This window comes from Glandiceps talaboti, chromosome 1 (assembly GCF_964340395.1).
Source record: "Glandiceps talaboti chromosome 1, keGlaTala1.1, whole genome shotgun sequence".
NCBI classification, from domain to species: domain Eukaryota; kingdom Metazoa; phylum Hemichordata; class Enteropneusta; family Spengelidae; genus Glandiceps; species Glandiceps talaboti.
The window spans coordinates 8,521,424-8,542,077 of NC_135549.1; the positions used below are offsets into that span (position 1 = coordinate 8,521,424).

Here is a 20,654-nt window from a genome sequence, read left to right on the forward strand (position 1 = left end):
ATTTAACAAAACAAGGGGATTTTGGAAGCTATTATTAGGGGGCGCACACCACATAGTCATGGGCAAGAGCAAGAGACAGACAGAAAGACAAAGACAGACAGACAGACAGACAGGCAGGCAGGCAGGCAGGCAGGCAGGCAGACAGACAGACAGACAGACAGACAGACAGACAGACAGACAGACAGGCAAGCAGGCGGGCAGGCAGGCAGAGAGGTAGACCTGTCAGCTATATATAATTATATAGACATAGATAGTTGTTTGCTGTATGGTTATAGCTGTATGGAAAATACTGCAACGTTTCAAAATTATAAAGTGCACATCCTGACAGGAAATCACTTCAAAATGGCATTAAACTATTGTCGTTTAATTTGTTGCTTGCAATATTATGTATGTAAGTATTCTAAGATAAAATAAACAGCATATATTATTTATAACTCAACTTTCTCATGATTCTTCTTTTTTGAAGATGGGCAGACGTACTAAATATCTTTGGTAGAGATGAAAGCTCTGGATAACGATTATTACATTTTGGAATGCAAAGTATATAACAATACATACAAACTCGGCTTTATTTCAATTTATATAACAATACATACCGGCTTTATTTCAAGTTCCCTTCCTATGTGCGCCATAAAACCAAGGATGTTGCTTAACTAAGTAAACAATCATATGATGCGTAGATGTGCATTTCAAGAAACTTAATTTGACATTTCACCCATTATGGAAATAAAATACAGTAACTGTTCCAAAGTGTTGAAAACAAAATTGTTACTGTTCTATAATTTTTTTTTTTAATCTGAATGTATCCGGAAAACACAAAGCCTGAAGTCGAAGGAAATGGCATCATTAGTCAAACGAGAATAACATCAGCAGTAAAGTTATGACATCAGTAGTAAAAGGGTATGACATCAACAATAAGTTCTTACATCAGCAGTAAACAGCCTGGGGTGACATCACTAGTAAAAGGGTATGACATCAACAATAAAGTTATAACATCAGCAGTAAACTGTGGTGACATCACTAGTCAAGTTATGACATCAGCAGTAAACAGGGGTGACATCGGCAGTCAAGTTATGACATCAGCAATACACAGGGGTGACGTCACTATTAAAAGGGTATGACATCAGCAATAAAGTTATGACATCAGCAGTAAACTGGGGTGACATCACTAGTAAAATTATGACATCATCAATAAACAGGGGTGACATCGGCAGTAAACAGGGGTGGCATCTGCAGTCAATTTATGACATCATCAATAAACAGTGGTGACATGACTAGTAAAAGGGTATGACATCAGCAGGAAAATTATGACATCAATGGTAAAAGGATGTGGCATCAGTAGTAAAAGAGAAATGACATCGGTTCGACCAATCAAAGGACTTCAAATGGTGTCCAAATATGACTATTAACATAAATAGGAAAGCTGGAAGAAAATAGAAGCTTAATATTCACAAAACTTACAATGATAGTGTCCGTGGTACTAATCATACTTGACTATCTATAAAGTGTCATTTCTGAAATCCTATTCATCATACTGTTCGTTGAGATCACATTCACAAGATGACGGTATTATCGAATTTCTCATTAGTTCTGAGGGTTGCCATAACGACGAGATTTCCTCTCGGCTAATCTGTCTTTCAGGTCTTGCTCAGCCCGGGCCTTGTCAGCACCTTGTACCTGTTTGAGGTGGACTTTATCAGCTTCATGTTGCTTTTTTATCTTCTCAACATCATCTATCAAAATGAATGTTGTACAGTGCCTGATTAAGCATTACTGTGATGTTATCGACAATCATTGTGAGAGATGATTTTATATTACAATACAGATAATAGACCAATCGAAAACCAGTAATATCAATTACATCTTTTTACGACCTGACATTGCCACTAATAAACCCTCTTCTGGTAAATCTAGACACAGACGTATTGGTAAATCCTGTCAAGTCAAATCCCCAAAAAACTCTAAAAATTAAACTGAACCCATGTAATAACATTTCTTATAAAAATAATAGTGAATGATAAACGTAATGTTGTTCTCTAATACACGTAGCATGTAACAAGGTGGCGTGGTGTGCAATCATGCATGCCATTGAAGCTTCCTATATTTCCAGTGTATACGTAAACTTATATACTACAAGTTACGATGGAGCACAGCCTATGACCATGCCTGTCAAATATACTGAAATACAATGTACGTATATCAAGAGTATGGTATTTAATACTCGTCAAAGTATATCATTGTGTCAAACAAGAGCAAATACAATAGTACATACACAACTATGCATGGGTTATTTTACATCAAGTATGTCGTTAGATCATTTTTTGTAATTAGGTCATATGCAAGAGAAAGAGTTTACGTCGGCTTAGGGGTTGCGGGACATTCACTAAAATCAAAGATTGTAGATTTTTTTAAAGGGTCACAAATATTCAAGGATCATATGCATTAACATTTAGCGTGTTCAGTTATATAAGATGAAACGAGAATATTGTCCAGTTGGCTGTGGGGATTTTATTTCGATGTATGAGATGATATAACTCAATGGTATAGCAATCTTCAAGTTATTCACTGACATTGGGCAGCTTGCCGTCACCTGTAAAAATATAAGTAGGAAACCAATAGCTTCAGGCAGTGTCGTAGATATTTCATAAGTATACTTGTTCTTGTTGATGAATTATCGACGAAATTGTAACCGTCGCTACACTGTCGGTATGTTGAAATTCGTAGGAATCACATTACTTCTATTAACAGCGGCTAATCTAAGACTTGTAACAAGGTGACATGGTATGCAAGATCTTTTTACTAAAAACACTGACAGTCATCCGGTTACAAATGTTGTGTTTACAATGTATCACTTGCTAATACTTGCTAAGAAATTTTTGAATTTGAGAACGCACTAAGGGTTTAAAATCAACGATAAATGACCATTTGTTATATTTTATGTTCCCTATCTTTATTCATTTAACGGAATAGCCCTCCCCAAATGTGCCTCAGTGTTTTTATCTACAATCCACATTCGTGAAATCTCTGGACCTTCTCATTACTTCGAATACAACCAAACGCAACTTCACGACTTGCCATAGTGTTTGTAGCTTACAATTAATGACATCCCTTGGGGAACAGTGTGTAAAGCGGTGTAGATTTGTATTATTAGTGCAGGGATTTAGATAAGCCCGTGACACGCAGCTTAATTTAATAGGCCGTAACAGTGATTCATTTGGCAGAGAAGATAGCTTCCTTTCGACAGCCAGCAGTCTACACCGTGAGAAAAATTAAAGAATTGGACTATCACCTTGGACTCCATCGCCTCTTGTTTTACCAGCCAAATTCTTGAATTTGCTTGCAGCACTATCACCTCCCACCTAAAGGAGAAAAAGTGTTCATAAAAGATGTTCTGTAATGATCGACCATAAGATAAAATGAACTGTTTTTATCTAGAACATCAAATAATTTGTGTTTTTATGATATCCACATGAAAGACCGGTGAGTTTAAATGATTATCTAACTTCGATCGATTGTTATTTAACGAAAACAAACTGGTAAATGATTTTAGGAAGTGACGATGAGAGCGAGTGATGGAAAGACGTAAATCAAGGTTACATTCAAGTATTATTTAATAAAATTAACACTGCCATATGCCATCTTAGAAAATTCTGTTTATTTGATACAGGTGCTTGTCTCATCTGTGATTTATACTAGAATACTTACAACAGTCGTTCCGGCTTTCCCTTTAATGGGTAAATCTTCTCTGTGGTATTCTTTGTACACTGTAAGATACAAGAGATTATACAATATTTCAAAATATCCAGTAAGTAAATGATGTTTATAGATATAACAGTGGAATCATATACACGTTTTTGTCAGAAGACGAAAACTTCACCCATCCTAGCCTACTTTAATATATATTAGCAATGTATTCAAACCTTTGCTGTGCCCTACAAATATGCATGATGATGTATCTATTGGTCAAACCATCACTTTCTCATTTTTTGAAGTTTCCATGGCTATCATATGTAATCACGATACCAAACTGGACAGTGATAAATGTTTCTTGTCACATGAGTTGGTTAAGGTTGCGTTGGACACATTGCTTACCGTTATCTCCCCACCCATGTCGATTAGACGGTGGCTCTTCCTTTGGTGGTGGTTTTGGTTTACTTCGGCAGCAATTCTTGATTGCTAGCACGATTCTAGACCAACAGTTACCACAGCAACCACAACGATATCCATATCCATCTCCAGACCAACAGTTACCACAGCAACCACGACGATATCCATATCCGTCTCCAGAACATACCCTATTATGCCGGATTAAAGAATAAGTCTCCTTATATTGTGTTACATTATTCCGTATCATTACACTCTTTGTCATGTCAAAAAGGTTTAGAAATTGGGTGTTTGAGATACACAAAATGTTTTCAAAGTCGAGGTTTGCTAATTGTACGGTGAAGTTTACAATCAAGGACAATCTCGGGTAATATATATATATCAATACATAACACACCGCTCAATTAAACCATTCAGTGGTTGGTAACGTAGTAATGTACCGTAGTATAGACTAGTTTCCATAGTGACCTAAATTGGTATACCATGGACACTAGTGGTTTTTGCGTTGGCACTACAGCCCTTTATTTTTGATAGCACAGGACCCCTGCATTTAATGTTATCGTATAGTGTCAAGATTTTGCGTTGGCACTGCACAAAGGAAGAATGTACGTTCGAGGTCATTGATTTATATATAGAAGTCCGACAGTGTCATGTGTCAATCATGGTACGGCGGCGGCGGTTGTGGTGGTGGTGGGGGTGGGGGTGGTGGTGGTGAAGACGACGACGACATTACACCAAATGTGTCATGTCACTGACAATCATCACATCAATGGCCAATACGTCCACAAACTAGGACGCATGTTTAATACTTATTTGATAATTTCAAACTTAGATTAAACTAAATGCCAAAAACAAAAACACAGCCGATCGATCAATTCCAGTTTGACTTACCCTATTCCAGAGCTACAGCAACAACGGTACAGCAACGCACACAAACCAATAAGAGTAAGAAGACCAAGAAGTGACAACACAGCTATTGTTGCAATACCCCCTGCAGAGGTCCAGAATGTATCCACATCTTTTGTGTATTTCTCAACGAATACAGCAGGATAGTCGGAAGAACCTGAAAGGAATGTTGTACATTCGTATACTATGGTCGGAATAATACGCACATAATAAACTGACTTTGGTCACCGAAAGACACTTCCACTGTACATAATAAAATGTTTGCTCATCCCCCGCCCCACCCCACCTCTATGTAAATTTAAAGAATATGAAATATTTTAGAAATGCTTACTGGACAATGAAGCAGATGGTGTTCCTACGTCATCTGATGCAAAGACTGAGTAGAGGTACTGCTGAGCGATGAAGTTCTTTGAGTTCGTCAATCCTGATTCCACATCTGTTTTGTCATCAGCAACGCCATAGATCCACGCTACGACACTGTAAACCACAAAAAAAACCGCACAGATTCAAATATATATAATGATGAAACGAATGTTTGAACAGCTTTGTTAAACTTCAGGCCACTATTCTCATAGTTCGAAAGTTGATTATCAAATATTAATATACATTGAAACATTTGTTTCCGTTGATAATAAGTCAGAGGTATTATTTCAAATACGCGGCTTTTACACCCTAAACTTAGTCTAATGAAATCCAAGATGTCTCATAAATTGAAGGAGAAAATGAATATCAAATCAACTTTCGGGGAAAATCGCCGAGAAATTAGACTTAACACGGTACCTTGTGGATTGCAAGAGCCTTCTCACTGCTGTAGTTACAAAATCACCCATGACTGTTACATGAGAAAGTCCAATGCGACCAGTTGGGTAATCAGCAAGAATGATGTTAGTCAGTGGTTCGAGAAATTCATCTAGATTATCTGTTATGTCCTCCTTGGTACGACCAGTGATGTGAATACCGATTAAGTTAAGGTATGGATCGAATGTGTCTATTCGACAATTGATGGCTGTTGAGGTTAGTGGCGGGTTGCCCATATCTGTACCAGTTGCTGTAAATGTATACTTTGTAAATACAGTTGGTCGAGCGCCAACGTCCAAACTAACATCGCCGGTTCTTAAATTGACAGCAAATGTATTTGTCGAATCTTGGATGTTGAACTGGACATCTGACGCTTCGTCAGCATCAGTGGCAGAAAGACGGATTATTGGTTCACCTAACAAGTTCAAATAAGACATTTCTCCACTATAGAAAGATGGACTAAAGACCGGTTCGTTGTCATTAACGTCAACTATTTGGACAGTGACCATAGTGGAAGTAGTCAATGGAGGCGATCCAGCATCACTTGCAAAAACTGTAAGCTCTATTTCTCGATGCTGTTCACTATCAAGTTCTTCCCTCACACTTATTATACCCGTAGCAGAATTTATAGCAAAGTACTTGTTTGCTGTAGGTCCATTGTCATCTAAGGCCGCTGATAAGGAATAAGTGATAACACTGCCTTCTCCAGCATCATCATCCTCTGCAGAGACATGTATAACAGTCGTACCGAGTAGACTATCTTCGCGTACGCTACTAGAATAAGGCGCTTGGTTCAGGAAAAGAGGGGCATTGTCATTTTGATCAATGAGCTGGATCAAAAGAACATTGTACGATTCGTCACCATTACCTTTGGTAATATGTACCACAAAGTTGTACTGGGGATATGTTTCATAATCAAGTTCGCCTGACTCAGCGACCAATGTACCAGTTACTGGTTCCAGATAGAAATGTTCCGCATACTGTCCTTCAACTATATCATAGACAAATTTATTACCACCACATATATCAGCGTCAAAGTCGTCGCAATCAAGAGTATCGATTACCGTACCACTTGGGATATTTTCTTGCACATACAAAATTACATCAGCTTCGACCATGGGTACCCCTTCCAACGGTTCAATGACATTTATGTTTGCCGTACACTCATCATACAAAATGGTCGGATTTCCGTCATCTTCAATACGAATGACAAAGGAATAACTTGGACGTACTGCCCGGTTAAGAGTACCAGTCAAGTAAATGTTGCCGTTCTCTGCGTCTATATTCCAAGATCCTGCAATAAAATCAGTCAACAGTGGCGTTATTTCAAGAAAATGTACTCCCAGAAAAAAAAAAGGCTGTCAACTGCAATCAAAAACTTTTCCCTCTTCGACATCACGTGTTTACCATATGTTGAAGGACATCAACAACTTTGATAGTATACGTAGATATGCCAAAGACTAAAGAGACCTGTGTTAATAATGTCATGAAACATATACTTAACGAAATGCACATATACATGTCACGATATCGTTGTCGGGTAAACGGCGTCTACTTTACATGTTAATATACAGCTTGTAATTGCATAACAATTGCTGAAGACATTCTTCCACCATGTAGCTTTGTGGAGTTGAAGTGGGCGACTGCGAATAATACCTAGTTACACTACTATGAGGTGTGACATAAACATACATGGCCACTTTCCTAAATGGCTAAGTATGCAGAAAATATATTTGTTTAAGTATTATTTTGAATTTACTCAGTTCTCATATTTTAGACGTACATGTATGCACGCACACACACACACACACACACACACACACACACACACACACACACAGAATATGCATGTTTACATGGACTGCAGTAGTTGGTCGTCAGATGTTTACAAAATCATTGATAGTATTGATGAGTCAAAGTCTTTTTGATGTTGATATTACAGTAATTAAAGAAAAACATTGAAGAAAGGTGGGCTGTACGCTAAATTTAAGCTGCAATGTAAAAAACTAGAAAAGTACACGAGTGTGAACTTAAGTCGTTCTCAGCTCAAAGGTCATTATTGGCCAAGTTTCCTGTAGGCATATTGCCATTACGTATTGCGTTTTAGGCACGAGTTGGTGAATGATGGAACTTGTATAGATTTTGTAATTCAAATGTTACAGAAGATGAATGTCAGTTTTTGATTAAATGAGTTTAACATCACGACTTCAGAGAACAATATCTGAGTGCCATTCTTAATAACCTACAGGCTATAACACAAGAAGAAAAACTAATATACTTTTTCTCCGGACCAGTATTAAAGACCACTTGCAAAATTCATAGAAAATATATTTTTTATACGAAGAGAGCTATTGTTTGTTTAAAGTGATTTGCTCTGCCAGTTTATACCTGTATTAGTATCGGTTGTACTCTCAGCCTACTGTAATTATAATGTGTTTTTTAATTGGTGACATAAGTCCATTGGGCTGGGCAGCTCCTTCAGTTGCCAGCCACAATAACAAATAAACTACTACTACTACAGTGTAACTACTACTACTACTACTACTACTACTACTACTACTACTACTACTACTACTACTACTACTACTACTACTACTATACTACATGACCAAACAGGTGATGAAACATAAACTTGTAGATGTAAAAATGAAAAGTTAGCTTTTTTTACCATCATTGCCACTAATGATACGATACGTTCTTTGAGTGTGTCTAAGCTTATGATCATCCCTGTCATAACTTCGTATAACCATAGCACTCATTCCCAATTTCATGTCTTCTCTGACGTCAATTGTCAGCCTCCTATCATATGGCTGCTTACATACCGGTGCATTATCATTCAAGTCTTCCACTGTTATGTTAACCAGTGCAATTCCCGTGAGAGCTGGGTCACCTCTATCAGACAGCCGAATTTGCAGATTATAACTACAAACAAATTAAATAAAATTAATATTCAAAAGAGGTCCACCATGTGTGTTTTTTGTGAAGATCATGTCGTTTAGATATTTAGTTTAGTGATTCAAAATGCTCACATTCACTATTGCTATTTTGCTAGACATGTTTGTGAAATGTATTCTGCTTTTAAAACTTTAAAAAAGCGTCTGTAAACACCTTACAATGACCCTTTTGTAGTCAGTTCCCTTTGGATTTACTTCGGGATTTTTCGGGTATTTCCAGTCCAACCTGTACCACACGATTTTTTGACGTCATAAGGAGAAGTCGTTAGCACTAAGGCTATGATGAGCATAGTCAACAGGTGAATAGAACTCAACAGCATTGTGAAAAAATACATTGCTGGTGGTTGAAATAGACATCAGTAAACAAAAACTACAGTCTACATGTCATATTAACCAACATTTACCCATATTTACTCACACTTCCTGACTAATTGTCAGTGTCTGTGGGTATAAATGCAAAAATACTGTGTCCCCATATTATGCATGTGCCAAAACTTTCCATTTTTGTCCCAGATTTTAGCAAGATTGGTCTCAGACAGACTATGATGAGAAAAACAGGGATATATGAGCAGAAGCAATTCCAATAGCTCGCAAATAGCAATGTCGCTTTGAGGGACTATAATTGTAATGCACATATTCAATTAAAGCAGTTATACTTGAACAGATTACCTTGGTATTTCTTCTCTGTCCAATGTAACATCTGTAGTCAATATCCCAGTATCTTCATTTAGAGTGAAATGGTTTTCCTCGTTGCCTCCAACTAAAGTGAAAAAAGTATCGCCATTTGATCCTTCATCAGGATCATACGCTTCGAATTGCCATATCTGTGTTATGGGTGCATTTCCCTCTTCTATAATGAAAGCTACATTTGATGGTGTGATTATAGGTTCATTATCGTTAACATCTATTAGATGAATCTCAACCTCACAGAGTGCTGTACGTTGAGGAGACCCCTGGTCTTTCACTTCCAGAACCAAGCTGTAGATCGCATGCTTCTCTCTGTCGAGGATGGTCAAAGGAATGACATCTAATTGAAGAGACGGCGACCCTGCTACAGGTTCAAGATCAAAAACATCCTGCCTTACACCAGAAACGACATTCCACAAAAGTGCCCCATTCAAGTCAGCATCGGGATCGGTAACCGTAACTGTAGTGAGAGTCGTCTCTAAAGGCTTTGGATTTTCTCGGATGTAAACGATATCTCTGTATTTGGCACAGATTGGATCATTGTCATTCACATCAGAAATTTTGATTTCAAGTGTAAAGTCGTCCTTTTTAACGAGCGTCTCGTTCTCCGCACTGTCATACACTGTGACATTAAGGTAATACAGATCTTGAAATTCTCGATCAAGGAAGCCACTAACTGTTATCTGACCAGTACCTTTGTTAATATGGAAGCTGCCATCGTTTCCACCGAGAATGTAATAACTCAACTCTCCATGCAGCCCATAGTCATTATCATCAGCATTGACAACATAAATTGGAGTGCCAACTGGAATATCTTCAGGAATTTCTACTGTATCGGTTTCAGCTGCAAACACTGGTGGTGCTTGGTTTAATGGTTTGACTTCAACATTGATCCTTACATAGCTTGTCCTTTGGGGTGTGCCTCTATCTGTGGCTTTCAGTCTCAGTTGATAGAATTCGGTTCTGTGCCATGCTAGGGTGTGATATAGCTTTAGATCGTTTCCAACTAAAATAAAATCACTTCCTGTGTTTCCACTGTCAATTGTGATGTCTATTTCAGCATTAGTACCAGTATCATCATCAGTCGCTACCATTGTCATGATCAAAGAGTCAATAACAGCAGATTCTATCACTGTGATTGCATATAACTCTTTTTCAAACATTGGAGCATTGTCGTTAGAGTCCGATACAGTGATGGTTACAGATTCAACATCAGTAAGTTCATCTCCAAACATCGGGAGGCTATCTGTGGCCGTTATTTCCAAAATATAACTAGTTTTGGTTTCCCTGTCCAGTTGTCCAGCGACATAGATGTCACCTGTGAGTTGGTCGATATAGAACTTCCCATCACCATTTCCACCAGTGATTGAATATCGTATTGTACTGTGTACGTGTCCAGGTGCATCGATTAGGTCTTCCGCCATTACCTTGTATACACTTGCTCCGATGCTGGTATCTTCATCAACACCTGTTGCATAACCTCCAGCAGGTGGCGAAAACGTTGGTGGTTCCTCATTTACTGGTAGTACCCTTACAACAACATTACCTGTTGAGCTATATGGTGGAATGCCCCTATCAGTAACTTCAATTGTGAGAAAATACGATGTTAAAGATTCAAAATCGAGAGCACCATCTACTACAAGGCTATCTCCAGATATTGCAAAATGACCAAGATCATTTCCAGTTATTATGTCGATGGTATAGTCAGTGTTCGGTGAGCCAAGATCATCATCTTGTACAGTTAATGAAACAACCGTAGAACTGGTAGCTGCATCTTCATACACGGATGCTACATATATATACGGGTCAAAGTATGGAGTCTGGTCATTTACATCATCAATGGTTACCCTAACAGATGCTAATGCTGATCTCTGGTTGCCGACACTTGCCTGGTCAGTTGCTGTAATTTCAAGGGTATATTCATCAATTCTCTCCCTGTCGAGGGCTCGTCTCACTGTGATGTCACCTGTTACAGAGTCAATTGAAAACACGCTGTCTATATTGCCACCTGTAATAGAGTACCTTATATCACCATCACTCAATGCATCTTCATCAGTTGCTAACACTGTTTTGATAAGAGTTCCAATAGCTTCACCTTCAGTGACATTAGCGAAGTAAACAGCAGTAGGTTGGTACATTGGCGGGAATTCATTGACACCCTGAACAGCCACTGTAATAACTGTTGTTCCAGAACTGAGACCATCAAAAACAGATATGGTTAGGACATAGCTGCTATTGATTTCAGCATCTAACCGACCATTAGTATACAGTATGCCAGTATCTGGGTCGATTCTAAAGCTGCCATCATTCCCGTCAACGATGGAGTAAGTGAAATTGCTACCCTGGTCCAGATCAGAACAGACTGGTTTTATGATTGATGTACCAATGTGACTGTCCTCAGTTACTGACTCCATATAAGCCACAGGGTCACAGATAGGGATATTGTCATTGCCGTCCTGAACTTCAATGTTGAGAGTTGCTGTGCCACTTTTAACCACATCACCGTTATCTTGTGCCTGCACTACCAGCCTATATGAGGTCACTGTTTCCCAATCAAGATTTTTCTGGAGATATATAGCCCCTGTACTAGCCACAACATCAAATATTCCACCATCATTTCCGGATAGAATTGAGTAGGTGAATTCCCCTGGAATGTGATAAACATGGATTGAAAAGTAATACATGTTACACTGTAAACCATCTATTCATCTCATTTCTCTTAATTTCCCATCTAGAATTATGCCACGTGAAGAGTAATGGTGTTAATATCTTAGAATACATGTGACATGTGAAGATAACATTGACATATTAACTTATCCAACGTGTACGAAGTCTGCAAAATACATTATCAAACACCCTACCAACGAAGGTGACTGACACGGCACGACATCCCTTATATAGTCTGATGTGTACATTGTATGTCGCACCAAACTATGTCATAGGTAAAGAACCATCCGGGTCCATTTCCATTGTTTTTCAAAGATTTCGATAATACCAAGAGGACGCTCAAGTAATGGAAAGATTATACTTTATTATCTCTGATATTTTGATGTTTGTATACTTGTATTATTCGTTTGCCACCTGTCACCCCTTTCAGCAAATCTTAAAGGGCTATTGTTCATGGTAGTGATGGCATTAGTTAATGCGATACTATGATACTCACCGTCTTTCCCAAGGTCGCTGTCAGAAGCAGACAGAGTGGTAACAGTTGCCCCAATATTCAGATGTTCTGAAACTGGTACATTGATTGGGTTTTGAGGAAAATGTGGCCTGAACTCATTCTCACCTGCAACAAACATTAATGAATGAGCTGATACAGGTTTGTGTTGAAATCACAGATGATCGGTCATACTTATCAAGTAAATCCTAATTAGCCGTTCAGAACTTGAATGTGTCAAAACATATAACGACGACTTACTTTTTTAGATATTTACGGTCATTTCAACAAAATATTTCAAGCCATTATCAATCATGAAATCGCATATGTTTTCAATAAAATATATTCAGGGAGCAGACCACAAAGTAGCAATATCTCGGCCAACTTTATGCACTTACCTAAAATATTTACATACACAGTGGCTGTTGAAGATACTGGTGGAGATCCATCATCAATCACTCTTATCAAAAGCTGATAGGATTGCTTTTGTTCATAGTCAGGTGAAAAACGTACTACTATATCAGGAACATTTACCATAGGTATTTCAAATGTGTTATAATCATTTCCGTCGATAATGTAGTAGAATAAATGGGTTCCTCCTCCGCCATCATTGCAATTCAAGCTACCAATAACCGTGTCTACCAGTGTGTTCTCCTGTACATTGATTTCTTCAAAGTCTGGATGACAATATGGGTTTTCATCATTGATATCCGTTACATAAACTGTTACGACTGTACTACCTGTATTTATGGTAGTACCGTCATCTGTAGCGACAACATTCAAAGTGTAAACACTTTTGGTTTCTGCGTCGAGAGAGTCTATGACGACAATGTCACCAGATTTCCCATCGATTCCAAAGCTACCAAAATCACCTGATGTTATCGTGTACTTCACATCACCGTTTGACCCATCATCATCATCGAATGCTGTCACTCGTATAACAGTTGTGTCAGCTTCTGCATCTTCAGACACTAATGCTGTATATGAAGACTGAGCAAACCGCGGTGGGTTGTCATTAGTGTATGTAACAGCAATGATGACAGATGCAGATGCTGTTAGAGAAGGTAATCCATCATCCTCTGCTTTGACAGTAAGGGTGTATCTATCAAGTGTTTCAGCGTCTAGATTCGTAGAATCAGCAATGATGACTTCGTCATATATATTTATACCAAACACGTTGCCAACGTTACCCCCTGATATGGTCAATGTAACATCATCTCCATCCGGGTCTGTGACCGTTAAGGCTTCAACTAACTGGCTCGGGCTAGCATTCTCGGGTACTGTACCAAAATATGTTCTTCTATCAAATTCTGGTGGAGTGTTGTCACTTGCAACGACGTTTATGGTCAAGGTCATCGATGTTGATTTTGTAGCAGGATTTACACCATTGTCAGTTGCTTGGACATCTAATGAATATGTGTCGCTTGCTGTTACTGGAGAGATTAGATAAATTTCTCCTGTTCTTTTGTTAATGCGAAACTGTGAACTTGTGCCAGAAAAACTGAAAAAGACATCTTCGCCTGCATCTTGGTCAGTTGCATCTACATCAAATATGACACCATTTATTACTGTGCTAGATGGAATGTCTATGGTTGTTGAAACTGATGGACTTAGCACTGGATCAAACTCGTTTACGGGAGTTACGATCACATTAACAACGACTGTGGATGAAAGTGATGGTACTCCTCCGTCGTATATATGGACTGCGATTGCATGACTTTCTGCTGTTTCATAGTCTAGTGTGGAATCGAGTGTCAATAGACCATCACTGTCGATCGAGAACAGTGTACTAGTAGGACTGCCATCTACATCAGCGATCACATAGTAAAGTTCCTCATTCACCCCACCATCATTGTCATCACATCCTATTTCTATATCGTAGAGGTCACCTGTGGCACTGTTTTCAGCTTTGGTGATTGTTACCTGTGTTGGTGCACATTCAGGTTTATTGTCGTTTTCATCTGTAATGGTAAAAGCGATGCCTACAGTCGCTGACCTAGCCATTGTTCCCCTGTCGGTAACAGTAACAGTAACGGTGTATGAGTTAGCAGTCTCCCTATCGAGTGGTACCTTTGGTCGGATAACCCCCGTATTTTCATCAATCATGAACGTTGTGCCAGGGCTGAGTGAAAAGAAGAACTGTCCATCTAGTCCCCCGTCCCAGTCATCATCCTCGGCAGCTACCTGGTGAACAGATTGACCAACTGTAGTATATTCAGAAATGCTTACTGGTGTTACAGGTGATATGAATGCTGGTGTAAATTCATTGACAGCTGATACACGGACAGTTACAATAGCAGTTCCAGATTTGTACCCAGCAGCACCATTCAAGTCACGTGCTTCGATAAACAGACGATACACTTGTGTTGTTGGGTCGTCATAATCTAATGACTGCGCTGTTGTTATTGCTCCTGACGCACTGTCGATGGCAAAAGGAGATGGATCTGGTTCTGATTTAGATTTAGGTGCATATAAATGTAAGAAACAGAGAACGGAGGGAAGATTAGTTTGAATTGTAATTCATTTATTCATTTTTTTATTTATTCATTCAGTCATGCATGCATTCGTCCATTCAGTTTAATTACATGTATCGTACGGAAACAGGCCCATTACCCCCTACTTTTGCCCCCCCCCCCCTACCTTTGCCCCCTGGCATTTTGCCCCAGACCTTTCCCCCCCCCCAGCCTATTGCCCTCTATCTTACGTGTCATTGTTTGACAGTGTTACTATTAAATATTTGTAGAAAAATATATCAGTTTCTCAATGTGGATAAAACCTGTCATTGTAAAACAATTCATTATTATAAAAGAGGTAACTTTAAAATAGTGTTTTCATTTACTATCGATTGCAACATTCATCATCTACTGTCTACCCATTCACAAAATGTACCAATAGCAATGAACGATGTACTCAATTGATATATTTAAAAAAAAAACGTTAATCTTCTACGACATCTCGGAATCAAATAAGCGATAATGTGAATAATTGTCTCCATAGTTCCCAATTGTGAAGAGAAAAGTAAAGAGAATGGGCATTAATTTGATAAACTAAGAAATGTCACCTTTTTAGAATTGAATCAAGGTGCTGATCCCATGAAAATTTTGGCACATATGATTGTATTCTGATCTAACGTCATGAATCTTGTCTTTGGCTAAAACATGCCCTCATTTCAATACAAATAAATCTAAACGTCACAGTTTACATGTCATGTCTAGTTTATCATATCCATTAAATTGCGAATAGAACCCAAATAAGATAAATCTTGTTTACCTGTGATTACATATAGTAGTAAAGCATTGTCTCCATCGTCAGCGTCAGTTGCTTCAACAGTCACATATGGCACTGACGTCAAAAAAGGATCTTCTGGAATATTAACACTGAAAAGATATAATCAAACTTTGCTTACTGTCCTATACATTGTAAGTAAATGGATGGGTAAATTATCAGCTCATTTCGGTAGAATGCATCATTTCATATAGTATTTTGTTTCATATTATTTTCACAAATTATTCGTTGTACAATTACATCTCAGACCCGTGTCGTTGCAAATAAAACAACACACTATGAATAGTAACAATCACATTCGTATTTTAGTCACAGTAAAACTAAAATAAAGGCTGGATCGTGGTGTGTTCAGGAGTTGGAATTAAATTTTGACCTGGTATATATTATTGTCCTTCCACCATTCAAATATGTCACTGATACAAATACCCCTCTCAAATTGCAATATAAACGGGACAAGGAAATTAATACAAGAGTTCAAAATGTTTCAAATTACACCCTACCTGTATAATGTATTAGCAAATACAGGTGGATTGTCATTGACATCTCGGACATTCACTGTTACAGTTGCTTGTACAGTATTTGAAGAATCTGATGCATCAACAGTAATTATGTGGCTTGTAGTTGTTTCATAATCTAGACTCTCCTTTAAGATGATATTACCGACGTCATCAACACGGAATTGAGGACAGTTGCACGATGAGGGGATAAGAAACTTTACAATACCGTGTTCATTTTCCGATGAATCAGCGTCTGTTGCCGTTACTGTGCCGACAGTTGAATCGATTGGCATGTTTTCATCTACATCTACGTCGACGTCTGTTGGCACAATTAACAAATAAAATATAAATATACAGCGATATCGATATCGATATTGTAGGTGTGTCTTATCATATTCCACATAAAGTTGTCGATATTTAATAAAGCAAACCTGTCATGTAATAATTTTTTAATACGATTTACTCACCTGGAGAGGGAGTGAACACTGGAGCTTCTTCATTCACGGGTTGAATGTTGACAGTTCCTTCTACGGTGACAGTGTGAGATCCTAAATCATCAGACACTAAAATTATAAGGTCGTAGAAGCGTGTGTCAACTTCAAAATCTATTGCTCTATCCACATGAACTATTCCAGCTTCTGTTACTGCGAATTTGTTACCATAGTTGTTATCGAGAGTATACGTAAGAGTAGTATCCACAGCATCATCGTCGCTGCAGTCAAGAGTGATTACGTCGACTGTAGTTTCTTCGTCTACATCTTCAGCAAAGGTTGATGACGTACACTGAGGAATAAAGTCATTCAAGTCATCAATTGTCACTGTAGCCGATAAAGTGACTGTTCCTGAGACCCCATCTGTGGCCTTCAGATTTAAGGTGTAGGAAGTGGTTGTTACTGCTTCCGAGTCAATTACATTCTTGATTCGGAGTTTGCCAGTCTCGTCAATATAAAAAAAGTCGTTATCATTTCCGGAAACGATTTCGTACACAACTTGACCATCGGGTGAATCTGGTGAGTCAGGGTCAGTTGCAGCACAGTCAACAACAAGAGAACCAATTGCAAGCTCTTCGTCTATGTTTACGTCACAACTTGCCGGAAATACAGGTGGACCTTCATCCGTTGGAAGAACTGACACGGTTATATCGATCACTGTATTTCTTGGAGGAACAGCAAGATCTTCAACATTTAATTCTAATTTGTATTGGTGATTTGCAACTGCTTCGTAATCCAGAGTCTCCCCAGCTAAAAAGAAATGAACTGACTTTATTGTTTGTTTTTACATAATAAAACTAACATGTCAATATTTCAAGCATATTATTTGATTGAAGCAATATTTGATGGATGCATGCTAGTCAGGATGGGCGAATGATTAGCGTGGTCGGCTTTTGGAATCTGCAGGTTGCAGGTTTGAGCCCTGTCGTTGCCATTTGTTTCTGAATGGTTAAAGTCCCTGGGCAAGATTTGACCCGTGATTGTGCCTCCGTCAACCCAGCTGTATAATTGGGTACCTGTTAGGATAGAGATTGCAATGTGAAAGCTTTAATCCTATGCACTTATAGAGGCTGCAATGGATTTTATGCTCCCAAGGGATTTGAGGAGGTATAAGGGCTGTTATGCTAGCAATGATCAATGCCAGGGGTAATAATTGTGAGCGCCTTGAGCTCTCACGAGGAAACGCGCGTTATGAATTCGTATTATTTTTATATATTATGTTTTAAATGGATGAAGCAAAGCATAGTATTGTTTTGGACAAATGTGTTTTTTAGTGTAGATGAATTTTCATTTTAAAGAAACTGGAGTTTCGATGACATGCGTGTGTATTAATCAGCAGATTTAGTATAATAATAAATAATTTTGTATGATATTAATCACTTTTTTTTCATTCGAAAGTGTTCTTACATATAATGTATATATAATGACAGTAGCTACAAACGTTGTCACGAGATAGCACTGTACATGCATCCATTCTTCAATTGCCCTGGTAATTTCTCTGTTGAAGTTGTACAGGCATTGCAAAGTATACCAACGACCTTCTTTTTCTTGTTATTAGAGAAGGAATTCAATTTACATCTGGTTAGCAATACAGATAATAAAAGCAGATAAAATATAGACTGGTGACTTGTGCTGTAATTATCCTCTGATATGTATTTGTAGTTCAGTTACATTTCAAAAGTACACCGCGATTTGTATATACAATTTATTTGACTTCTTTCATATATTCCGTTACCTATGTTTGAATGTCATTTACTACTACATCTGTTATGATCACCATTTACCTTTAAGTTGCACACCAGTTCCTAACACCCACTCGAACGACCCAGTCCCAGTTGGCGCTATCTGACTGAGAGTATATTTCAAATTGCCATTTGGGCCGTCATCTGGATCACTACACTGCAACTCATCCGAAGCGGCTACGTTCGATACTGCAACAAGGGAAGCTGTAAGATAAACAATTATTGTATATTTATATCCTTTTTAATTCGTTAGCTATATGTATGCAAGATTAGAAGGATATCTATTGGGATTTCACTGACTGAACGTCAAAAATACCACAGAAAACTACTGCTATGGCAATCATCACCTATGAATTTTTAATGAAATCTGTATTTCCATTTACATGTAAATATTGCTCGCGCTTGCATATCAAAGAACTCAAAAAGACGTGACCCGATTCTTTGGGACTGTTTGCAATTCACTGCAATGTTCGTAAAGACAAATAATTTGGTTCGTAAATGAATTCAAGGAAGGTGAAGTTACATCACACAAGCTTAACATTTTTGCGAGGTAATCGAATTTTCAAGGTTATTGGTTTGCACTTTAACATAGTGTGTGGTCGCTCCAGGATGTAGGTTATGTATTCTAGATCTATCGACATTTAAGGTAGTTCTATCCTGATGTTCAGAACATGGCACGTGTTTATATAAATGCTATGGTTGTGGGTGTCGTGATTTCGACACTACTAAACTAGATATCACAAAAAGAATGTATTGTAAATGCAGTATACTTTGCCAACTTACGTGTATTTTCCAATTGTTCAACATTGAATGCGTAAGAATGACATTCCGGAGAATTGTCATTGACGTCATCGACTATGACAGTTAATGTCGCAGTAGCAGTTTCACCACCACCGTCAGTTACTTTTACTGTAAGTTCATAATTGTCAACGGTTTCTCTATCCAATGGACTTGTAAGGTATACCTTACCAGTGACACTATCAAGGGCAAACTTGGTTAAAGCAGATGCAGGAATACCTAATAGTAAGATAAATTAAATTATTGTTATTAATAAATGAGAGAGATTCCCCGAATTTTAATTCATTTGTGGATGCAAATACCAACTGACTGTGCGTATCAAGATTGAGAAAATGCCCCTTAAGTACCTTGAGTTGAAATCAACAATTAAATACTAAGAAATTTACAACGATAACAAAATATTATATGCTAGCAAGACAGTCACAACACCCTTATAGTTGTTATAGATGAGGACATATACCGGACCATACACAAAAACAACCACGTAACAATAAGACATTGAACTTCGCTAGAGTGAAGCCACATAAAACTGCTCGTGGAACAATATAAACCTGTTGGGCAACACGATAGAAACACCACATACCAAACTGTGCCTCAGTATTTGCTTCAAACGCTTACTTTAGCTTTTCACAAGATATATAATAAAAATGTTTGCTTTTTAAACGTATGTATAAGACGACTTATTTAGGCCCTTCTAACATGCACATTCGATCCACAAAAACCTCTTCGGGTCGTTCTATTTCGTAAGCTTACAACCTAGGCCTCTTGCGGAGAAAACAGCTGAGCTGAAATTGTGTAAATGCGATGTTTGATTTTCAATGCATCCCATCATTTCGAACATTAATTCTCAAATTTAAATTTATCGAAATATCTTCCTGACCTGCCAGTTTCCTGTACTCGACGATATCATGGGGCGCTTCATCATCGTCACTCGCTACGGTCGACATATCAGATATTTCAGTATCAACCGGCGTGTCTTCAGCCGTGTTGACTGTACTATCCGTTAATGTTGGTACGAAATCGTTGTTTGGTAACAAGTTCACTATCAAATTCACCACTTCTGTGTCAGTACCATCGGTTATGGTTATCTCCAAAGGGTACACACGGTCAACAGCTGTATCATCATAGTCCATGACTGCAATACGGAAATGACGGAATTCTTACTTCTATATTGCTATAGCAACAATGTATATAGGATTCCACTTTGTTAATCATTTATGTACAGCCTTAGTATC

At 38.2% G+C, this 20,654-nt stretch overlaps 1 protein-coding gene across 1 annotated transcript in view; it reads right to left on the reverse strand.

Moving 5' to 3' along the window:
• Positions 1 to 1,429: 1,429 nt before the first annotated feature.
• LOC144442506 (protocadherin Fat 4-like) overlaps positions 1,430 to 20,654 on the reverse strand; it is a 32,466-nt gene continuing 13,241 nt past the window's right edge. Inside the window, exons 12-28 of the mRNA XM_078131907.1 lie at positions 20,300 to 20,554; positions 19,405 to 19,638; positions 18,664 to 18,825; positions 16,856 to 17,629; positions 16,392 to 16,707; positions 15,877 to 15,983; positions 13,005 to 15,056; positions 12,613 to 12,735; positions 9,432 to 12,096; positions 8,477 to 8,730; positions 5,791 to 7,102; positions 5,342 to 5,487; positions 4,996 to 5,167; positions 4,093 to 4,295; positions 3,694 to 3,764; positions 3,290 to 3,359; positions 1,430 to 1,733 (exon numbers count right to left, since the gene is read on the reverse strand). Of these exons, the coding sequence (XP_077988033.1) occupies positions 1,585 to 1,733; positions 3,290 to 3,359; positions 3,694 to 3,764; positions 4,093 to 4,295; positions 4,996 to 5,167; positions 5,342 to 5,487; positions 5,791 to 7,102; positions 8,477 to 8,730; positions 9,432 to 12,096; positions 12,613 to 12,735; positions 13,005 to 15,056; positions 15,877 to 15,983; positions 16,392 to 16,707; positions 16,856 to 17,629; positions 18,664 to 18,825; positions 19,405 to 19,638; positions 20,300 to 20,554 (9,065 nt within the window). The 3' untranslated portion in view covers positions 1,430 to 1,584. The remainder of the gene's footprint in view (positions 1,734 to 3,289; positions 3,360 to 3,693; positions 3,765 to 4,092; positions 4,296 to 4,995; positions 5,168 to 5,341; positions 5,488 to 5,790; positions 7,103 to 8,476; positions 8,731 to 9,431; positions 12,097 to 12,612; positions 12,736 to 13,004; positions 15,057 to 15,876; positions 15,984 to 16,391; positions 16,708 to 16,855; positions 17,630 to 18,663; positions 18,826 to 19,404; positions 19,639 to 20,299; positions 20,555 to 20,654) is intronic.